Below are 20,884 nucleotides of genomic sequence, written 5' to 3'. Positions count from 1 at the left end.
GTCCTAGGGTCACGGGGTTATTTAGAGTTTAACACCTTGGTAGCTTGAGCTAGCCAGAGCTCTCCAGGCACGTGTTCCGGGGGCACATTCCGTTGCTACCTTAGACATTAACTCAGGCAGGCGAGACCTGACCCACCTAGGACCACCTCACATTCTAGCAAGCCTCTGTCCGCTCTTCTTGGTGATCTTCATGGTGGCTTCTGCTCTGACTGCTAGAAAGGAAACATGCCTTTCCCTCCCAGTGCTCTAGGAGGGAGTTCTGAACCCTCCCTTGACCCTCCCACTGTGGTCAGCCTCTTTACACAAAAAGAACATCTCTTCTAGCATTGTGAATTCTTCTCATAAAGGTTTAGCTTGGAGTTTACTTAATGAGCCTGGCTTTGCAGTGAGAACATTTTTCTTCCCCAAAAGAGAAATTTTTTAGTAGTTGAAGAAGATGACTTTGGTCTTCTAATTTCAGAATGTAAATGCTCTGGCAATTTCAGTTTTCTGGTAGATCCTAGTTATTATCAATGAATCTTGAACATTTGTTATTTGCCTTATTCCATTTACTATTAAAGCCATTCCCAAGAAACCAAACATTTTAATAGATTCATCTGAATATTAAAGAATTATTTTATACAAAATGGCGAGTGTTATAACATGATTTACTATTCTATATTCCTAAACTTAACAAAAGAAAAAAAAAACTATTCAGGTATTCAATGGAAAACAAACTTGAGATTTAGTGCAGGTAACAATAGCTGAGGAAAATGTGATAAAAAGATTTCTTTTCATTTTAGAATTGATTATTTTTAAATGCACCAGATAATTTTCTGAGGACCATTCACATTCAATGTTGAGATTTGTTTTATTAGTAGCATATACAAAGCACCATATAATATAACATATATAATGTAGAACAATCATGACTATGTAATTAACTGTAGAAATAACTGCTAAGAAAATATAGCAATATTTAACACAGGATTTCTAAAACCATTACATATTCATTACTTTTTTCAAAGTTAATGTCCCATGTTTTATTTTATACATTTTGTCTATCAATTTTTATGCAGTTGGCACTTTTGGGGGGCTGAAAATAGCTGCTATCTTCGGTACAGTAATGTTACAGTTTTATACAAACTACAGAAATATGACATTTGGAATAGTCTTTATGATCCCCTTCCAAGTGTTCCATTTCACACAACAGCAAATACTCTGAATGCCTTTCCTCCTGGAGGACTCTGTAAACTGCAGAAATGAAAAAAACATATTGATGTCATCTCTAAACATAATCCTTCTAATAAATCATGCTGTCTTATGACAGTTATATGAATCCAGACGATTAACTTTCTAAGGCCACTATAATTTGTAGCTATTGGAATGTGTGAGTGAGGATGACATAATTCTTTAAATTTTGGTTGTACGCTAGACTGAAAGTTCATTAAAGAAATTGAAGATGTGCAATAGGAGTAATAGTAGTCTCTAGAAAATGTCACAAAGTCTGTATCAAGTTTTCATATTTTATTTCCTTTGATTCTAATAAAACAGAGCTAGGCACTCATCACTCCACTTTTTTGAGGTAATGCGGAGACTCAGTTTACAATTGATTTTTATAGACAAAAGTTAACTCCAAGTCAAAAAGATGTCTGATACTTAAGCAATATTGTGGAGTACTAGGTCAGTATCATTTCTGACAGAATTTAAATTATATCGCTATTGCATAGATTAATTCTTCATAACATCCACATTCTCAAGGAAATATTAGCAGGAAAATTTAATGGTGAAGTCTGAAAAGATTCAAAAATTTCTTCACCAAAATGGGAAAACACACACACACACACACACACACACACACACACACACACACACAAAGCATGCAGTGTTATTTTGGAGGTACTTTTAAAACAGAGTTAAAAGTAATGAGAACCATAAATTCTATTCTTTATTAAATTGTTTATTTTTTATTTGGCATCAATGATTAAACTACATTTTGCTTAAATTTCTAGAAATTAAAACATATTGATAAGACCATTAATCATTATTTCATCTTTCAACTAGAAGCTTTTGAAGTTTTTGCTTTTTTACATAATTCTATTGGCTTAATAATTTTAAAAGATTTTAAAGGCAATAAACGATCAATACAATGAATGCTAAGAAAGAGATAAAGTGTAAGTGCTTTCATGTATTTCTTTATATATATGTAATAAAAGGAAGAATTTTAGGAGTTTTTTAAAAATTTTTTTTAATATTTATTTTTTAGTTTTCGGCAGGCACAACATCTTTGTTTGTATGTGGTGCTGAGGATCGATCCCGGGCCGCCTGCATGCCAGGCGAGCGCACTACTGCTTGAGCCACATCCCCAGCCCTGGAAGAGAATTTTAAAGTGAGAAAAATGATGCAGAAACCACAAATGTGCATACACACACAAAATATATGGATGGACACACATGCACCAAGTTTTTCACACAAGCAAATGGTCAAGTTCAAGGTTTATCTCTGAGCCCATAGCCTTAGTGTGGAGTCTGAGTTCAGGGATTATTAAGTTATGTGACCTTGGGCACGTCAATTATTTAACCAACTTGGAACATCAGTTAACATGTATATACATCAGAGTTGACAGAACTGAATAGACATTATGGGGCTTTTGGTGAAGTTGAGAGAAAATACTTAGAGTATGGTAGTGCCTAGTGTCTGGAATATTCATATCAGATACTCCAAAATTATTATTCTCAATTTTGTTAGAATGCCATTTTATAGCTTCAAGATGAATTTAAGAAATATAAGCAGTGAATGGAATCATATCACTCAGGTTAGCTTATAATGGAAATATCAGATTCTATAGACTCAAGAATTCACTTTGCATATCATATCTGATTCTCAAGGCCAGGAGGCAAGTTATTGAGAAATCCCCCTCTCAATAATGGCCTCTTGATATGATCTCATCTGAATATAGATACTAAATGCAGATTTGTCTTTTTATGAGGCTGATACCCAGAAGGTTATGTGAAAGACAATCTAGATATCCTGCATGGCATATCCTGTGGTGTTCTTTAGAGTAACTAGTTGATATACGAATCCTCCATTGGTAATTTTGGAAATCCCAGGAAACACCTAAAAGTTAGGGATTTTATTCTGTGTCTATACAAATAAGTGGGACATAACATTACTTCCAAAGTACCGATAATTTCAAAAAATCATTGAGGGTTCATTTATCTTATTATTTATTAACACTTGATAAGGTGAGCCACATGAATTTTTCTCAAATCCCCAAGTATATATAATACTAATGAGCTAAATACCATGATAGGACCTGAATGAGTTCATTTACAACATACAAGGCATCCAAGTTCCAGTGCAAAAGAGAATTTGGTTCTAGGGAAAATCAGACTCATTATTTTTGTCAAATACTTTGTCAGATAACTGGATTAGAGAAATATTCAGTGCCTTGTTCATCGAGAAAGAATTAAGTATAAAACCTAATCTAGAAAATCCAAAAGAGGATGAAAGAAATTTCTTAATTATAAGAGCAATTAACAAAAGAGTGGTTCTGACTTGTAATCCGATTTTCATGTTGATTTTTATAAGCCTGCAGGAGACAGGCACCTCTGGTACTGCAGATTCTCCCACCCCTGGAAAACCAGTCGTTACACAAGTATGTAAAGGAAACACCCAAGCTGGGTCGCCTAATGAAATCATGTGCAAGTGGGTCTGCTGTGAAGCAACCATACATCACAAGGTAGGTACATGAAAACAATTGCACACACTACACATACACATACACACATGCTTGTTTTTACCTTTCTGAGAAGATTCCATTCTGAAAAGAAGCCGTGTAAGTCTTCCTTTTGTCCACAGGCATAACATCAACATAACCACCATGATTTTGAACCACTCCAGCATGTACTGCTGCTCCGCAGATACTGGACAGCTGAGGAGGCAAGGAGAAAAATGTGCCACTATTAGGAAAGTACTGCGGAACTTGCACAGCTTATTCTTCTACTTCTGACATCTGTCTATGCAGCCATTTAAGAGTTCCTGGACAATGTTTGGCATATAAAGGAATGTTTCAAAAGGCACAAAGTCAAAGCCAATCCTGAGAAAGTCTGAAGGAAGATGTTGAGGGTGGCTGCCATGGTAACACCCTTCCACCATCTAATCTACAAACACTAGTGCTGTACAAAAAACAGGCTTTTATAGTCAAAGAAATAAAAAAGCAAATTAGGTCCTTTTATCTCCTCAGGGTCCTATGTGTCATTATTAAATTTTACCCTTTGCTGATGCATACTGAAATCAGTCTGCTGAAATGTTCATAGGTTGGATTATCTGTGCCTCATTCATGTTCCCTTTTGACTTCCATATAACCATATCTCTATGGTCCATTTGCCAAAATATAGGCATATATTAAATGGGGATTTTTTTCCTATTACATAATAAAATTCTATGCAGAAATGTTTTGCCCTACAGAATAACACAAAGTGACCAGATTACAGACTACACTGTTATATTGTGTGCATTTACAAATATTTAGCAATGAATTCCACTATTATGTGTAATTATAATGCACTAATAAAATATTTATGACAAAAAAGAAAAAATTATAGCTTCTACTTAGATTTGCAACAGTTATTATTACTCTGGTTTGAAGGACCTGACATGAGTATTAGAAAAATGGCTTTGTTTACAATGTACCAGTTACATAATCTGAATTTAATAAAATTTCTATGAAGGAGAAAATTACTGTTTCAAGTCTAATACTTTCAAAATTTTTAAATGAATTCTAAAAGTCAAATAATTTCTTTTGGCCTATCACAGTCTTTCCTAGATTTTACCATTGGCTTTAAGCCAAATGTTCTACTAAAATTTGTCGATAGCTGAGTGCAGCCTAAGGAAATCCCATAAGAGGAAATGCCTGAACTGTTTCAGTATAGAGCCACCCACCTCAAATCCCCATGGGTCTTTCCCAGTCTCATTGGCATGTTCTGTTCTTATCTCTCTGCACATGTGGGTGATTGAATATGCTTTTTTAAAGTTCACATAAGCGTGTATATCTTACGTGACCTTGCTTTCTCGCTGTGCTCTGAACTCTGTGCCATCAGTCAGTATTTATTAGCTCAAAGAGCCTGCAGCCAGGCTGTTTAATCCTTCTCAGGCTTTTCCTATCTCACAAAAATACCACACATCTAAAACCTTGTGTCCAGACTCTAAGGAGGCATTTTATTGACCATATGAAAGGCCCACACTGAATTCATAATCGTATCCAAATACAGTTCATAACACATGGAAATAGAAACAGTTCTGTACATATATTTTTGCTCTTCTGTTAAAAGGGTAATATCAGCATTTTTCCCCCCAAGGCAACAAAAGTGCTTAGATGATAACATTCACTAAATCCAAACACTTTTACTATGTTTGACTATTGTTTAGCTTACAGCTCTGCAGTCAGCAGGCATTCCAGCTGAGTTCAAAAGTCAGAAGTTTTTTTTTTTTTTCATATCCATACTTTGTAAGAATATATTATTTGAAAGAAATAAGAATTTTCTCCATGCATATAGTGGAATTTTGTAATGAATGTGAAATTAACAATCTGTAATAAACTACAAATAAAAATTCAATGCAGTAAAATGTGCACGTTCTAACTCTACAGTGTAAAGTAGGAGAGGGCGGAGAGAAAGAGAAATCCAGAGGGAGGCAATTTGGTTGACTCATGCTCATCTTTCCATATCAACCTTATTTAAAGGGATTATATATATTGTAGGAGCTGGGAACCCTGGAAATTATTGGTTTAATCTGACTCTGCACTCCCCATGTGACTGTAATTTTTATATTGCCAACTTATTCCCTAAAGAACCAAATAATGATACATATTATCTACCCACTTCACTGAGATAGGAAGATAAAATGATCTCAGGATACAAGATCTAACAAACTAATTCTAGAAAATGGTGGCTTCAAGGTATAGAATTGAATGGACTATTCTGAAAGACTTCTTTACAGGCATGACTAAAATTAAAAATTCTGATGCTTAATGGGAAAATCAGAAGAAACAATGCTTCTGGAAGTCTCTGAAGAGTCCAGATAGACACATTCCTACACATTCATTAGTTGTGTTCAGCAAATATTTATGTGTAAGATATTTGCTTAGTGTCTGATGCCACTGTGTGCTCTAGGTTCTGTCAGAGCAGGAACAAGCATAACTTGGCAGATATCGAAGAAGTGATGAAGAAATGATGGATAGCACAGCTGCTGCCCTTGAGGAACTCACAAACTAATAAGACAGACAGGGTAACCAACAGGATACCTAACAAAATAGGTAAAGTGGTAAAGGCAACACAATAGGAGATGAAAGCAGGATGAATTCATGCTTGAATTAGGAGGGCCAGCAAGGTACCTCACAGAGAAAGTAGCAATAATTTGGAATATAAGAAACAGCCATGATTTTGACAGAAAAATTTCAAAAAGGGTGTATTTCAAAGAGATAAGAATATAAACACAAATGTGAGGGCTAGCAAATTCCAGGTATCTGTAGGACATTTAAGCTGCTGACAGTAATAATGCAAATTGCAAATCTAAAGCTTGTAACGCTTAGAATGGGAGAATAATTTCAAAGCTGAATTTGGGAAAACCTTGGACTCAAATAAATGTTTCAAAAGAGACAAGGTGGTAATATGCATATTTCAGGCTTCTTTACACAATCAGATTCTTGTGGTATTCTATTGAATAAGTACACTCTTACTTTGGATTGTGTAGAGGGGAGTGAGAGGAGGGGGGGTTGGCAATGCAAAAGACAGTAGAATGAGATGGATACTATTACCCTATATACATGCATAACTACACTATTGGTGTGACCCTATACTCTGTACAGCCAGAAGAATGAAAAGTTGTGCTCCATTTGTGTACAATGTGTCAAAATGCATTCTACTATCATGTATAACTAATTAGAGCAAACTAAAAAATCAAAACAAGAAGATTCTTAAATTTGTTTTTGTAACTTTTTGGCTTAGAAATCTGTGATGGTTTATACATGTCTACAGCATGAAATCTAAACTCATCAGCATGACTTTCAGCGTCTTCACCTAGATTCTTCTCTCTTTCAGACTAATTTGGCTGTGGCCTTTCTTAGCTCCAATGTTCAAGGTATGGCTATGAGCAACATATTTAATCCATGTATTTGTAGATATCATGCAAACCACCCAGAATGTTCCATAATCTCCTCTACCAACCAACACTTTAAACCTTGCTCAAAGTACATTTATCCATAAGGAAACCATCATGGTTAATATTCATTGTTAAACCCTCTTAAGTCATCTACTTACAGCATACATGCAATTAGTTTCCTTTTGTACTTTAGGGAATGACCTGATTTGTATTCTAAGCTACTTCTCAAGTAGATCTTTTTAAATTTTTCAACTAAGTTTATTAAGGAATAATTTACATAGAATAAAATTTACCAATTCAACCTTTTCTAAAAAGGCATACACTTCAGTGACTTTGTCAAACATATAGTCATGTAACCACTAGAATACTTTCTATGCATTTAGCAAATTCTATATGTTTAGCAAATTCGTAGTCATCCAATTTATACTTCAGATGTGGATGAATTAAAAGGAAGAAAAAATAAAAATGCATTTTCCTTCCCAATAATGCCTCCAAGGTTATTCCTTTAAGTGCCTGATATAAAATACATGAAAAAGATATATGCTAGGGAGTGATATGGGCCAAATCATATTGTCATATTGTGTGTATGTAGGAATATGTAACAACAAATCCAATCATTATGTATAACTATAATGCAATAACAAAAACTGTGGTGAAAAGACATACTGGAAAGATATAAATAACAACTTATGCAAAATAAACTATTTTACACTCATATTTGCACATGAATATATTCATTTTTCAGTGATATTATTGAGTGTTCCAAGAGTAAGTCTCTGGGTAAAGAAACTTTTCTTATTCTCTACATAAAGGCACATATATACATTTAAATACATGTATATATTTTTATATAAGCATGAATATTGAGATCTGTATTAATTAAGATACTTACATCAGAGTAAATTCGAGATCCAATTACACGAGCATAATGTGGATTTGCCTGCATACAGTTATGAGGACAATATACTCTGAAAAAAAAAAACTCATGTAATGTAAGTGGTTTACATCAGTCATTCTTATTAATAAGGACATACGCATTCATACACAGAACCAAACTCAACATTGTAAACCCTATTATTTTTTTCTCTCCTGAAGTAGGTCAATAGTACAAGCAGGCAATCGGCACAATTGCTTCTGTTTATTTTATCCACATCTAAGTTTCAGCACAAATGTGAGATCTTAAATTTAGTCAGGAAGACATTTAACTTGGGGATTCAAAGCAGAAGAAAACATCAAAAGCACCTTTATGCAGTGGGGAATCTGCTACTCATTGTGTTGGTAGAAAAATGTAGTCAACAGACAACTAGGAAAATCTGAGTCACTGTCATAACATCTCATAGTTCCTTTTCTGTTTACATATTTTGTCTTATATTCAATTCATGGCTTTAATTATCTTTTACAAACACCTGATTTCCAAATTTGTATCTGCAGTTGGGACTTCTTTTATTCAAAAATTATAGTTGGGTGAGGTGGCTCAGCCTCTATAATCCCAGAGGCTCAGGAGGCTGAGTCAAGTTCAATGCCAGCCTCAGCAAAAGCAAGGCTCTCTCTCTCTCTCTCTATATATATATATATATATCTCCTGCCATTTATTCAACCCTCCTGTTAGTTTGAGGTCTAATAAATATCTCAAATTTATTTTGTATGAATAAAAATTCCTAATCTCTACTCCCCAAATCTATTTCTTTGTAGGATTCCCATCACAATACATGGTATTTTCATTATTATAGGAGTCTCAGCCAAAATCTTTATTCTACCCATGGTCCCTTTCTTTATCTCACACCTTACATTCAACCCAGCCATTTCTATTGGCTACACCTTAGGATATATCTAAGATCAGAGAATCCCTAAGCATCTCAAGCTCAGTGACTCTGGATTCTATCATCTACTGTCAAATTGACCGCAACAGGCTCTCCAGGGATGATCTTGTTCATTACTGGTTCTCTCCAATCTATATCCATATGTATAAGTCCAAACACATCATTTCTCTTCTTCAAATACTCCAGGGGCTTTCCATTTCATTCAAAGAAATGACAAGATGCTTAGAATGTCCAATAAGCCCTGCATATTCAGTACACCATTAACTTTCTGAGCTAAACACTCCTCTTTTCCTTCCTCACTCTACCCCAGTCATGATGGTTTGACATGATATTTCTTAAACACAATGTGATTCTGCCTTGGGACATTGGGACATAATCATATTCTTCTTTGCATAAAAAGTTCTTTCTCTAGATATCCTATTGCTTGTTATCTGACTGGATTAGTTCATGTAAAACAAATTTCCCAAAACTTTATTTAAATATAAAGTTCAATTATCAGTGTTTAATCAAAAATATTTTCAAATCTACTCCTAGAGTTAAAGAAACTGTCATATAGCACATTTTTAAAGATCAATTGCTCTTCTTAGTTTATTCTCTCCCCCTATCTAGTGTACACACATGCACATGCATGCAAGCATGCGTGCCAACACATATTCATGCACTAAAAGGAAATATAAACCAACATTGGAAAAACTAAAATTAAGTTTTTCATATTAAATGAGATTCTCAATATAACAACTACATGAAAATCACTGTGGATGGTGGTATCAATGATTTTCAAAATTTTCATTGAAACTACCTTAACCAATTAAGCAGCTCTTCCTCAGGATAGCTTTTAAAAATAGCTCTAGTTCTTATTTCTAAAATATGCATAACACTGTATACTTCAGACTGTACATATTTCATATTTCAATATCTAAACCAGAACTATTTAAACAATAAGAAATAAATCTGAGTGTTTTATAACTTTGAATTTAAAAATTGACCATTATAAAAGAGAGTGTTGCGGGGCACAATGGCACATGCCTGCAATCCCAGTAGCTATAGAGCTGAGCCAGACTCAGTAACTTATAGAGGCCCTAAGCAACTCAGTGAGACCCTGTCTCTAAGTAAAATATAAAATAGAGCTGGGGATATGGCTCAGTGGTGGAGTGTCCCTGAGCTCAAAACTGGTAGCCCCATCTCCCCCCCCAAAAAAATAAATTGTCTGGGGTTTTAAAGAACAAAGGGTGTCCCATAGACTGGAAAATGAGCTGACTATATTTGGGAACTGTTGGACATTCACTGCCCTCCCACTGGTTGTAAAACTACCTGCTATGCCCTTAAAGTCATGCTGTGTGAACTCTACCTTACTTATATTAACACTTGGTTTACAGAAGGCCAAGGTCAATAGCTTTGAGGTGAGTTAATATCTACTTAGTTAAGTTCAGGTAAAAGCAGAAAAGACAGGGCAACTTTTTTGCTTATATCCTATATCTATTTTTAACATCTCGTTACGTTCTACAGAGAAGGTAGGCAGTGATCTAGTAAACATTCCATTATCTATATTGTGCCTGTAAGCCTTGAATTAAAATGCTAACACATTTTAATGACACTTTTACATCTTAAGTATTTAATAACTTTAAAGACCTAATTATTTATAGATAAATGTAAAGCAGGATAAGATTTCTAGTAATACAAATGTGCATGCCCACACACGTGCATACACACACACACACACACACACACACACGCACACACACACACACAAATTCTACAGTTTATTTTAGGTTATTCTGTAGCTATGAAACCTCCCAAGGACATGACTATGCAAGCAGTCCTTCATATCCTTCATTAGCTACTTTATTTATATTATCCTTGCCATTGTTCTCCAGGATATACCCTTAAGTGAAATAAAACTCTAAGGTAGATATATCAATCATATAGTTCCCTAAAAGTTATAAACTATTATATCAGTGATACAATTATGACCTAATTTATGAGCTATTAAAAATTTTACATGAGAAAAGATAATCTTGGTTTCACTATTCAATAAAACAAAAAGTTAAAAAGTGTATAAGGAGGTACTTTCCAAACTACATAACGTAAAAATCATGTATAAATTATTAACTCTATGGTTTTATTATTTGGTGAAAACATAATAAAATTGAAATTTAAAAATTTATATCATTTTCCTTTTTTGGATGCTTCCCTTCCTGGAATAAGACAAGAAGTAGGAAAGTCATTAATTAATATTTTACTTGAATGATTTTTCTCTATGGGAAAAATATTTTTATACATACTGTGAGAGAGACAGAATTACCATTTGTTGAGTATTTACTTAAGAAAGACTTTATAGTCTATGCTTCATGGAGATTATGCTTATTATTTATTCCTACTCATTTAGCTGCATGGGCCCTAGCATAGTACTGGCATATATTGAATAATAAATATTTATAAATGTGGAATTTTGATGCTAAAATTCATCAACTTCACCTATCAATATATCTCTACTTCTCCCTATAAACATATAATCTGTAAATACAGGACTAGTCTGAAAAAAATCCTGCAAAATTTTCTAAAATTACATAATGACTTAATCAAATCAGTAGGCTTTGTAATAGCATAACTGGTGAAGCTCTAGAAACAGAAGATTATATTATTATAACAAATTTTTAACATAGCCAGGCAACAAGTAGCACATGCCTATAATCTCACTGGATTGGGAGGTTAACACAGGAGGATCATGAGTTCAAAGCCATCCTCAGCAAAATTGAGGTGCTCAGCAACTCAGTAGGACCCTGTCTCTAAATAAAATATAAAATAAGGCTGGGGATGTGGCTCAGTGGTCAAGTGCCCCTGAGTTCAACCTCCAGTACCCCAAAAAATAAAAATATAAAAAATGTTTAACATATAGTTCATTTGTGGTCAGATGGTGAAAAAGTATACAAAGAATTTCATACAGTAAGGGATCCTCAAAGTATTCCATCCATTTTGTAATCTGCTGACTTCAATAAAACACATATGTGCTGAAGAATCCAGAAGTCTCAAATCAGTATGCACCAAGTTAGCTGACCAAAAACATTACAACAGTATTCTTGCATTAGAGTAGAAATAAAAGGATTTGGTGTTCAAAAGGAAACAGGTTAGATATTCCTGTGCAAAAGAATTGATACCTTAAATCACATCAATAATTGAGAATCTTCCTTCTGACAGATGAAGTATTTGCTTTCCTGTATCAACCACATAGTCTTCTGTTACTTTGTCAACAACAAGCTCATTCTTTAACTGAGATATTACTTCAGTTTTAAAAGGGTTTTCCTAAGTAAATACATTTTACCATATAATTAGATTCCTTAATCTTTTTTTGGCTGGGGGGGTGGGGTTAGCAGGAATTGAACTCAGGAATGCTTGACCACTGAGCCACATTCCCCAGCCTTATTTTGTATTTTATTTAGAGATAGAGTCTCACTGAGTTGCTTAGTGCCTCACTTTTGCTGAGGCTAGATTTGAACTCATGATCATCCTACCTCAACCTCTGTCATCAAACTACCATTATTTCTCTAAATCTCATTATGAGTTTGGGAAGTAGCATGTCTATGATTAAGACAGTATGTGTAGGCACATAGTTTACTTTTCTTCTGTGTTGATGATGGCTTGTGGATGTACTGTTCCTCTAATAGTGTTCATCTTAGCTTGGTTCAGAAAAGTGAAGACTTTTTCTTCATTATTTTATAGTAGATAAATTTCATTATAATTTTTAAGAACATATTAAAAACTAAAAGAAAAGCAGACATAGGCCTTTTGACTTATGAGTTGCAATTAGATTAATCTAATTTAGAAACTGAATAGCAATGCTAAAACTACATCATTTCAGTGTCTATGGAGGAACATTTTGTAGAAAGAATGTTTCTGTATCTCAAAATTCATATGATAGGACCTCTTTGAAGGGAATTAAGGTTACAACATGACAAAAGGGAGGGCCCTTTACCAAACATAAGAATTAGTGACCTTCCAAGAAGAGATACAAGGGAGTAAGCCCTTTCTCCAGCCACCATGTGAGGACACAAAATACTTGATGCTGCCTGACAGTTAGGAAGAGTCCCAATAAGTAACCAAATCATACGGCAACTTGATTTTGGACATCCCAAACCTCTAGAACTGTGAGGAAAACATTTTTGTTGTTTATACCATCTGGTCTATGGCATTTTATTATAGTAGCCCAAGCAGACTGATAAAGAACTCTTTTGTAGCAAATATGAACATACAAATCACATGTACCATCCTTGTTGCTAAAGAATAGCAGTAAGTACTCTGGAATTTGGAGAAGACATACTAGGAGGGCCAGGAGTGTGTGAAGTTTGTGAAGTCCTATCACTTTTTACTGCTTAGCAGTTCAAGATCATATGTATATGATCTTTTTTTATAGTCAATAAATTCCACTATAATTTGAATCCTGGAGACATAGAATTTCATGTAAAAACAGACTAAAGCCATACACACACACACACACACACACACACACACAAACACAAACATACATATGCACATCTACATACACACATAAGAAAATTTAGAAAACATTACCTTGGGCAATGTGAAGCAGGCTTATGAAATGGACAGAGCTGTTCCACAGTAGTTTCACAAGTCACAGCCTGAACTGAAGAATAAAAGCACAAAACAATAAGTGACTCTGTTAGAAATAAAAACCCAACACACAGTAATAAGGAAATGAGATTTTAAAAAAAAGTGTCACCTGTTACTTTAGAGACTGTGAAGGAATTAGCAGACTGATATTTGCTAAAGATAAAAAGACAGTAATATCAATCACTTGCTTTTAGGCATCATCATAAGTGTAACTGCTAGGGCCTTTCAGATCCATGCACACTGTATTTTTAAAATATTTTTCATTAAAATGTAAGTAGAGATATAAGTATACCCATGAAAGTAGAGATATAAGAATACATCACCTAGGCTAAATCCATACTACCTTCACTTCTTAACATTAGAGGGTGGTTTCTTTTCATTATTAATCTCAAAAATAGATAATAACACAAACAATGTACATACTATCTACACATTGGTTACATATCAAATTTAAAATTCCCAGTTTCTATGGAATCCACAGAGATAAACACAAGACAATGTTGTATAAAGCCTAAAAATAATATGTCCCTTAAAGGAGTATGCATTAATCAATTTTTATTTATCCTCATATCTAGTGAAGTGTCTATAGCACATGAATGAATCTCGCCTCATTATATGAATTATTAAAAATAGGAACATAAAGTTAGGTACACCATTGTATGTCAAAATTTTAATTGCTTATGCATGTCCAGATTTTGAGATAAATACCTGTTGCAGAAGGTAAAGATTTTTGTGATGGTATGTGTGTGTATGTCTGTGGGTGTGTGTGAATATATATATATATTTGGTACTGAGGATTGAACTCAAGGCCACTCGGCCACTGAGTCACATCCCCAGCCCTATTTTGTATTTTATTTAGAAACAGGGTCTCACTGAGTTGCTTAGCTCCTCACTTTTGCTGAGGCTGGCTTTGAACTCAAGATCTTCCTGCCTCAGCCTCCCAAGTTGCTGGGATTACAGGTGCACCACCACACCCAGCCATGTGATGGTATTTTTAGCATGGATATGATGTGTTCACCCTCTGAACATGTTAGCTCAGTATTGAAGGTGCAAATCTTAACAATCTTTTATTTCAGTTTCAAATTTAATATTTAATATTTATCATCTGCAATGTGACATCCCTCCCAATAACATTATTTGAGTCACAAAGTATATATATAACCTATCAAATGTAGTACACTTAATATTTCAAGAGAATTTCTACAATAGACAAGCAAAACTTAAACTTAAGAGAAAATATAAATGTTCTTTAATACAATATGCAGAGCTTGGCTTAATAAAGATAATAACTAGTAATTATTTATTGATGTAATTTATAAAATTTTGCTGAATGAATTAGCTAATAAATATTTCTACAAATATATTTTACTAAAGAGAGTTTTGCAAGTAGCTAAAACCTACATATCAAGCCTCTGAAAAAAACTGTATACATTAAAGTTCATTTTGCAAATTTTAATAATTTATTTTCTATAACTATGTATTCCAGCTTAACCCTATTATGGAGCTTGATTAGATTAAATTGCATAGTTACAAAGAAAGGAAATTACATTTGCTAAGAAAAACATTCTTCTGAGGCTCAACAATTCTTCTGAGGTTCAAAAGACACTACACAAAAATATGTCAAAATATTATTTCTATTTCCTATAGAAAAATGAACAAAACTGTAGTGTTTTAGAATAAAGTACTTAGTGTGTATAACATGAGAAACATTGAAAACAGTAATCAGTGCTTCTTATGGTATTGAATTGTATTTAGACTGACAATGGAAGACAATATAGTATATTATAGACTTAGCTAAATGTTCTTTACCAAGTAATCTGATTTAATTTATTAAAAAATTGCTGTTGCATAAAATAAACCATTTTCCTTAAACAGAGCAGAAAGAATATGCAAATTAATTAGTCTTCTCTGGGGTATCACTTGCCATAGCTAAAAAATTCATTGCTTTATATTAAACTGTAAATTTACACATTCTTAATGAAACTCTTGAAAATTCAGATCATGCCCTTTATAAGCAAAAAGGTTTCAACTTTGAATTTAGATCCTTTTTCTTCTTCTAATCTATGGACATTAAGTAGCTAAAACACATCTTGAAAATTACCAACTTCTCTCTTCATTAATTAAATGCTTCTACACTTTGCCCTAAAAAAATGTTTTAGTTCATTTTTACAATTTAAAATCATCTGGGTACTTTCCCTATTGTTTGAACACCGTTTCTATTGGATTTGATGAAATAATGTTTTCTTCCTTGTCTGGTGATATCAACCCAACCACCCTCATTGTCTATGATACCATAATGAATTGAAGCTCTACAGATGCTGGATTGCTTGAAGGAAGAAAGAGGAGACACCATGATGTTAAAATATTTAATCTCTGCCTAAGACAAAACTACTTGCTACTGATATGACTTTAAATTAAATAAATATGTCTAAGAAAAATATACTTAATATAAGTTGCTATATCCCACATGCAAATCTTAAAAATTATAGGGAAGGATTCTATTTCCATAAAATTAACATTTTTGATACCTACTATTCTATAATGTACACTGCCAATGACTTTAGCTTTACTATCCAAACAGCCAGCAGGACATTCATACCTAAATGAAAGTAATGGAAACAAAATTTAGCTTCTCTGTACACCAGTTTGAAATAAAAAGATTTCTTATATATTGTCAGTTGATTTTGAGAATGATAGTAAGTATTACCTATTACAGGTTGTCCCTTTGCACTCGTCTCGTAATCTTACTTCACAAGAAACAATCTGGGCTAAAAAGGAAAATAAAAGAAAACACCAAAATCATCTAGATAATGTAAAAGCTGCTACATTTGTTATGTATAATACAATGACAAGTTTGGATTCATTCCCAAATGAACCAAATTAACAAAATCTACATGGCCTGGCCATCTAGGACAAATTTTAAATTCTTATAGTGATGCAGAGGTCTTACACATTTGCTGTATGCTAATGACATCATTTCTATTGCTGTCATCCGATCTTGTCTGGACCTGGGTATCATGAACTTGTGCCTGCTGTCGCTCAATTTCATTGGTTTCCTCTTCTTGAGGAGGATAATAGCTATCTGACCCTTCTGTCAGAAAGAAAGAGATATTTGAGAAAAATTAATCCCAGTTTACATGAGCAAAAGTTACTAAATAATGAAATGCCTGTATACAATGTTTAGTATTTAAAACTACAAAAATCAGTACTATTTTGGCACAGATTTTATCTTAAAGCCATAATGTTATGTACTACACTAAAGTAAATGAAATACACATACAGGACTTTGAGCCCTTGATTCATCTGTGTGAGTATCTGGCTAATATTCAGTCGAGTCATTTCTAAACTCTGCTTGTATTTCAGTATGTTATCAGTGTTTGGTTTTCATAATGACATCAGAAAATATGCATAGTGATTTAATAATGCTAGGTATTAGGAAATGTAAGTTTTGCTTTCCCAAATGAAATCATATTTTTAGAATTTTCAGCAGGATCATATTTAGAATTCTCCCACAAGAAGGATTGATGTGCCTAAAGAAGGATTGATGTGCCCTTGTTATTTACTACAATATCCATTTCCATGGAAAATATTTTTTAAGAAGGAATTCAGTGTTCAAAAATTTCATCTTGACAATGGGAGATAGTTTCAAGCTTTAAATATAATTTTTTTTCTCAGACTGTCCTATATCAAGGGCTTATCAGTGGCATGTTATAGAGCAGTATATTATTTTCATGTGTGTCCCAGAACTCAAAACCTAGGAAAAATGAAGTCTGAAGGCAGAGGAAAGCCAACTTTAAGAAAAATGATCCTTGGTAAAGGGCAGAGACATAGCAGGTTCATGGGTAGAGTATAAAAAACAAAAACTAAACCAAACAAACCAACAACCCCCGCCCCCCGCCACACACACTCACAGTGATAAGATGGTGCAAATGCTTCTGGGAATTTAAAAATAATCTGACATAGATGGGTACTTCTTGACTGCTCATTATAGCAAATGAGCATTTATTCATCAAGAGAAAGTAAGACATATCAACCAATCATCATTAAGAAGAATGTACAAGGCAATAAAAAGCATCCCCTTGGATCCTCAAAAGCATGACTTTCACAAAGCTCTGTTAAATATAATTTTTCTCTGTGTACTATAAATGTGACACCATATTTATATTTACTTTTTAAGATTTCAAATGCATTTGAGTGTACTAATATTATAATTGTTTTGTAGTACAACAAATGCATTAATATTATAACAGTTTTATAGTACCATTATATATGTTTTGGGATATTTTGGCATAAAGAATTGTACAGCCTACAGTGGAAAGTGTAGAATCAATATGATTCATTGTATATAAGGTACATGGAGAGTTTTGCAAAAACTCTAAATTCACTAAAAATAAACTTAAATTATCAAAACCTTAAAAAATTAAAGCAATTATGGAAAAACTCTAGTCAACAATATATCCAAAAACAGCTATGGAAACTAAGTGTACTTTTGTGTAATTAAGTGCATTTTAAATTTATTATTATTATTTTAATGTGTGTGGTGCTGTGGAATGAACCCAGAGCCTCATGCATGCTAAGTAAGGATTCTACCCTGAGCTATACTCCTAGCCCTACTTTTTTTTAGTACAAATTAATGCAGACTGAATTAAAATATAAATCAAAGTGAATATTACAAAAAAAATAGCACTTACCTTTGTAGCACAGATTTTCTCTACAGCCCCCTCCAAAACTAGGTGGGCAAGCAGAAGAGGGTCGTCCATGTTTGTAAGGGGCATGGCCCCACCAGTTTCCCCTTAAAGATATGATACACTCCATTAAGAGGTAGTCTAACAGCATGATTTCTAAGACATTGCAACATATCACCCTATATGAATCTTCCAAGTAATGATCTTGATGTGTTACATGTATATATTTTGGTAAGTAGTCCTTTTGTTTACTAGGTTTAAATAAAGATTTCTACCTCATTATTCTGAAAATTATCAAAGTAATTTACTATAATACTGTTAAAAATTTAAATTTTTTTACTGAAAACTAAATATTATAATGGAATATTCACCTATGTCCCATATGCTTTAATCAAAATAGCTCACAAATTTAAATTTGTCCCTAAGAATGATTGTGGAATTTTTTAGAGTATGTTCAAATGGTCTTTATAAAGATAAAAATACATTTTCTCTAATCAAAATTCTAAACATCTATGGAACAGAATAGTTCAATGAGTGAAACTGAAGACATAAATATATGATTCCTGACTTCACAAAGATCATATTTTTAATTTTCATAAACACTTTAAGAACTTATTTTATGACCTATGCAACTATAATCACTGTTATATTAGGTAAAGTGAATTAAAACAATGTGATTTACTCAATATATACTGAAAATGAGAAAAAAATCACAAATATAAATTATTTTCATGTTCTTAGAAAAATTTACATCTAAAGGTAATGTTTTGTCTACTCACTTTGGGGAATAATTGCACATCAAGTAGACAGCTTTGGGCCATTTCTGCCCCCAGATGTTCATGTTATGGCACAAATTAATGGCACAGCCTATTCTGTTAGTGGTTGCCCACACCACCTACATTAGAGAAAAGAAAGATTCAGAAAAAGCAGGCTAAGATGGACTAAGACGACATATCCAGGAGAAAAATGAATAAAATTGAACTGGAGAAACCAATATTTATCAACCAACATGAAATGAGACAATATCAAAAAGTGTATTTTCCCCAAGACTTTGGTTTCTGCTGAATTAAACTTTTAAAAGGAATCTTAAGGTAAATTATTCTTTCTTGAATAAAATGTCAGCATTTATGAAATATAAACTTACTAAATAATTCAAAATTTAATATCTTCACAAACCTGTCTGCCATATTAACATGTCTATGAACTGAATTTTAGATCTTAAACAGAAAGCACTCAGAAAAAAATTGAAGTGTTGAGATTTCTTATACGACAGGATCTTTTCATTGTGCCACTGGTAATTAGGAAGTTCCAGGTTGATCTTAAATCTTATCACATGGCAAAGACGTATAGGTTTCATCTCACTGGTAGATTATTAGTCTCACTGATAATAGATTGTAGGAATTCTAGAAACTGAAATCAGTGGTGAGTTTTGTCTAGTCAAATATGCCTATTATTTTATTTAGAAGTTTAGAACACATTCAATACCAAATATGAACATAAAATATAAAAAATATACATAAATTCTATAAACCTATAAAATGAATTGTTACTGGTAAATAAAACTAAAGTTTTATACTTTAGAGTAAAACTTTGACATTAAAGATAGTAAACTGTTCCCCATATGCATTTATTAAGGCCATATTAAAAGATGTTTCATATGAAAAATCATGGAAATAATGTCTTTTTAAGTCTTTTGGACTTTTTGTGATAGTTAGTTTTATTATTTAAAGAAATTTATAAGGCTGTTTCATGTAATCAGTAATGATGTGAGTTTTTAAAACAATAACCATTTCAAATAACATAATAAAGACACATACTCAGTAAACTTTGTTCTCCTCCTGTTGCTTAATTAAATTTGAAAAAAATAGAGAGAAACATACCCCAAACATACCTGCGTATAATGAGTAAATACAGGGCCAGAACATCTGAATGGACAATACGGGTTATATTCATGTTCATATGGGTAGCTAAAGTCTCTCACTTCATCATACCATGCTTGCACATGAAACATTGGGGGTCTATACCTATTAGAAGCAAATAGCCACAAATAATAAGTAAAGTTGGAAAAATTTCAAAACAAAATATGGCAAAATAGATATATAAAACTTGGTAGAAAGATAGTTCTGTGTAAGTTGCACATTTTAAGCACTTCTGTCCATTATATTGTATCAATTATTTAAAACAAGCCTAAAAACCTGCTGACAATTCTGGTATGATATTTCATTTTTGTTATTTATTTTATGATATTTTATTCTTTTAAGCATCAAGGCTTTGAAAGTCTGCAATGATAAATAAATAAGTATTTCATTTCTAGCACTTATGTTTTTGAAAACAAAAATTCACATTTTTAAGCTACCTTCCCCAATGTGCTCCCAAGTTTTGTCCGATGGATGGCAGCAGGCTTGCAGGTCCGTGCTCCCACAAACAAGTTTCAGCCCAGGATTCTGCAGATCTTTCCAGCTCCACATCCCATGTCTACAATTCAAAACAGAAATAAAATAAAGTTACAAGAATACAGTGTGCATATAGAGAGTGTGGACATTTCTTAGGCTTATAACATTCGTTATTTAGTCCTTAGGATTTCTTCCTTCTCTACAAAGTCAACATCTTGGT

General features: G+C 33.2%; 1 protein-coding gene and 1 pseudogene across 2 annotated transcripts; one reads left to right on the top strand and one right to left on the bottom strand.

Moving 5' to 3' along the window:
* LOC144373923 (junctophilin-1-like) overlaps positions 1–4,216 on the top strand; it is a 71,836-nt pseudogene extending 67,620 nt beyond the window's left edge.
* On the bottom strand, positions 1,092–20,291 carry LOC144373924 (cysteine-rich secretory protein LCCL domain-containing 1-like). 2 transcript variants are annotated; one of them, XM_078036898.1, is made up of 11 exons: positions 20,163–20,291; positions 18,278–18,378; positions 16,537–16,677; positions 16,294–16,354; positions 16,119–16,185; positions 15,783–15,912; positions 13,696–13,740; positions 13,527–13,599; positions 8,033–8,108; positions 3,783–3,913; positions 1,092–1,233 (listed from the first exon to the last, which is right to left on the bottom strand). In XM_078036898.1, the coding sequence occupies exons 1-11, from the start codon at positions 20,228–20,230 to the stop codon at positions 1,182–1,184; spliced, it is 945 nt and encodes a 314-aa protein (XP_077893024.1). In that variant the 5' UTR covers positions 20,231–20,291; the 3' UTR covers positions 1,092–1,181. The 2 variants fall into 2 exon arrangements, with proteins under 2 accessions (XP_077893024.1, XP_077893023.1); XM_078036897.1 differs by lacking the exon at positions 20,163–20,291 and adding an exon at positions 19,051–19,152.
* Positions 20,292–20,884: the final 593 nt, after the last annotated feature.

This window comes from Ictidomys tridecemlineatus, unplaced genomic scaffold, assembly GCF_052094955.1.
Source record: "Ictidomys tridecemlineatus isolate mIctTri1 unplaced genomic scaffold, mIctTri1.hap1 Scaffold_530, whole genome shotgun sequence".
Lineage (NCBI taxonomy): Eukaryota > Metazoa > Chordata > Mammalia > Rodentia > Sciuridae > Ictidomys > Ictidomys tridecemlineatus.
Note: the sequence above shows the minus strand (reverse complement) of the source record. Positions and strands in the feature narration are given on the sequence as shown.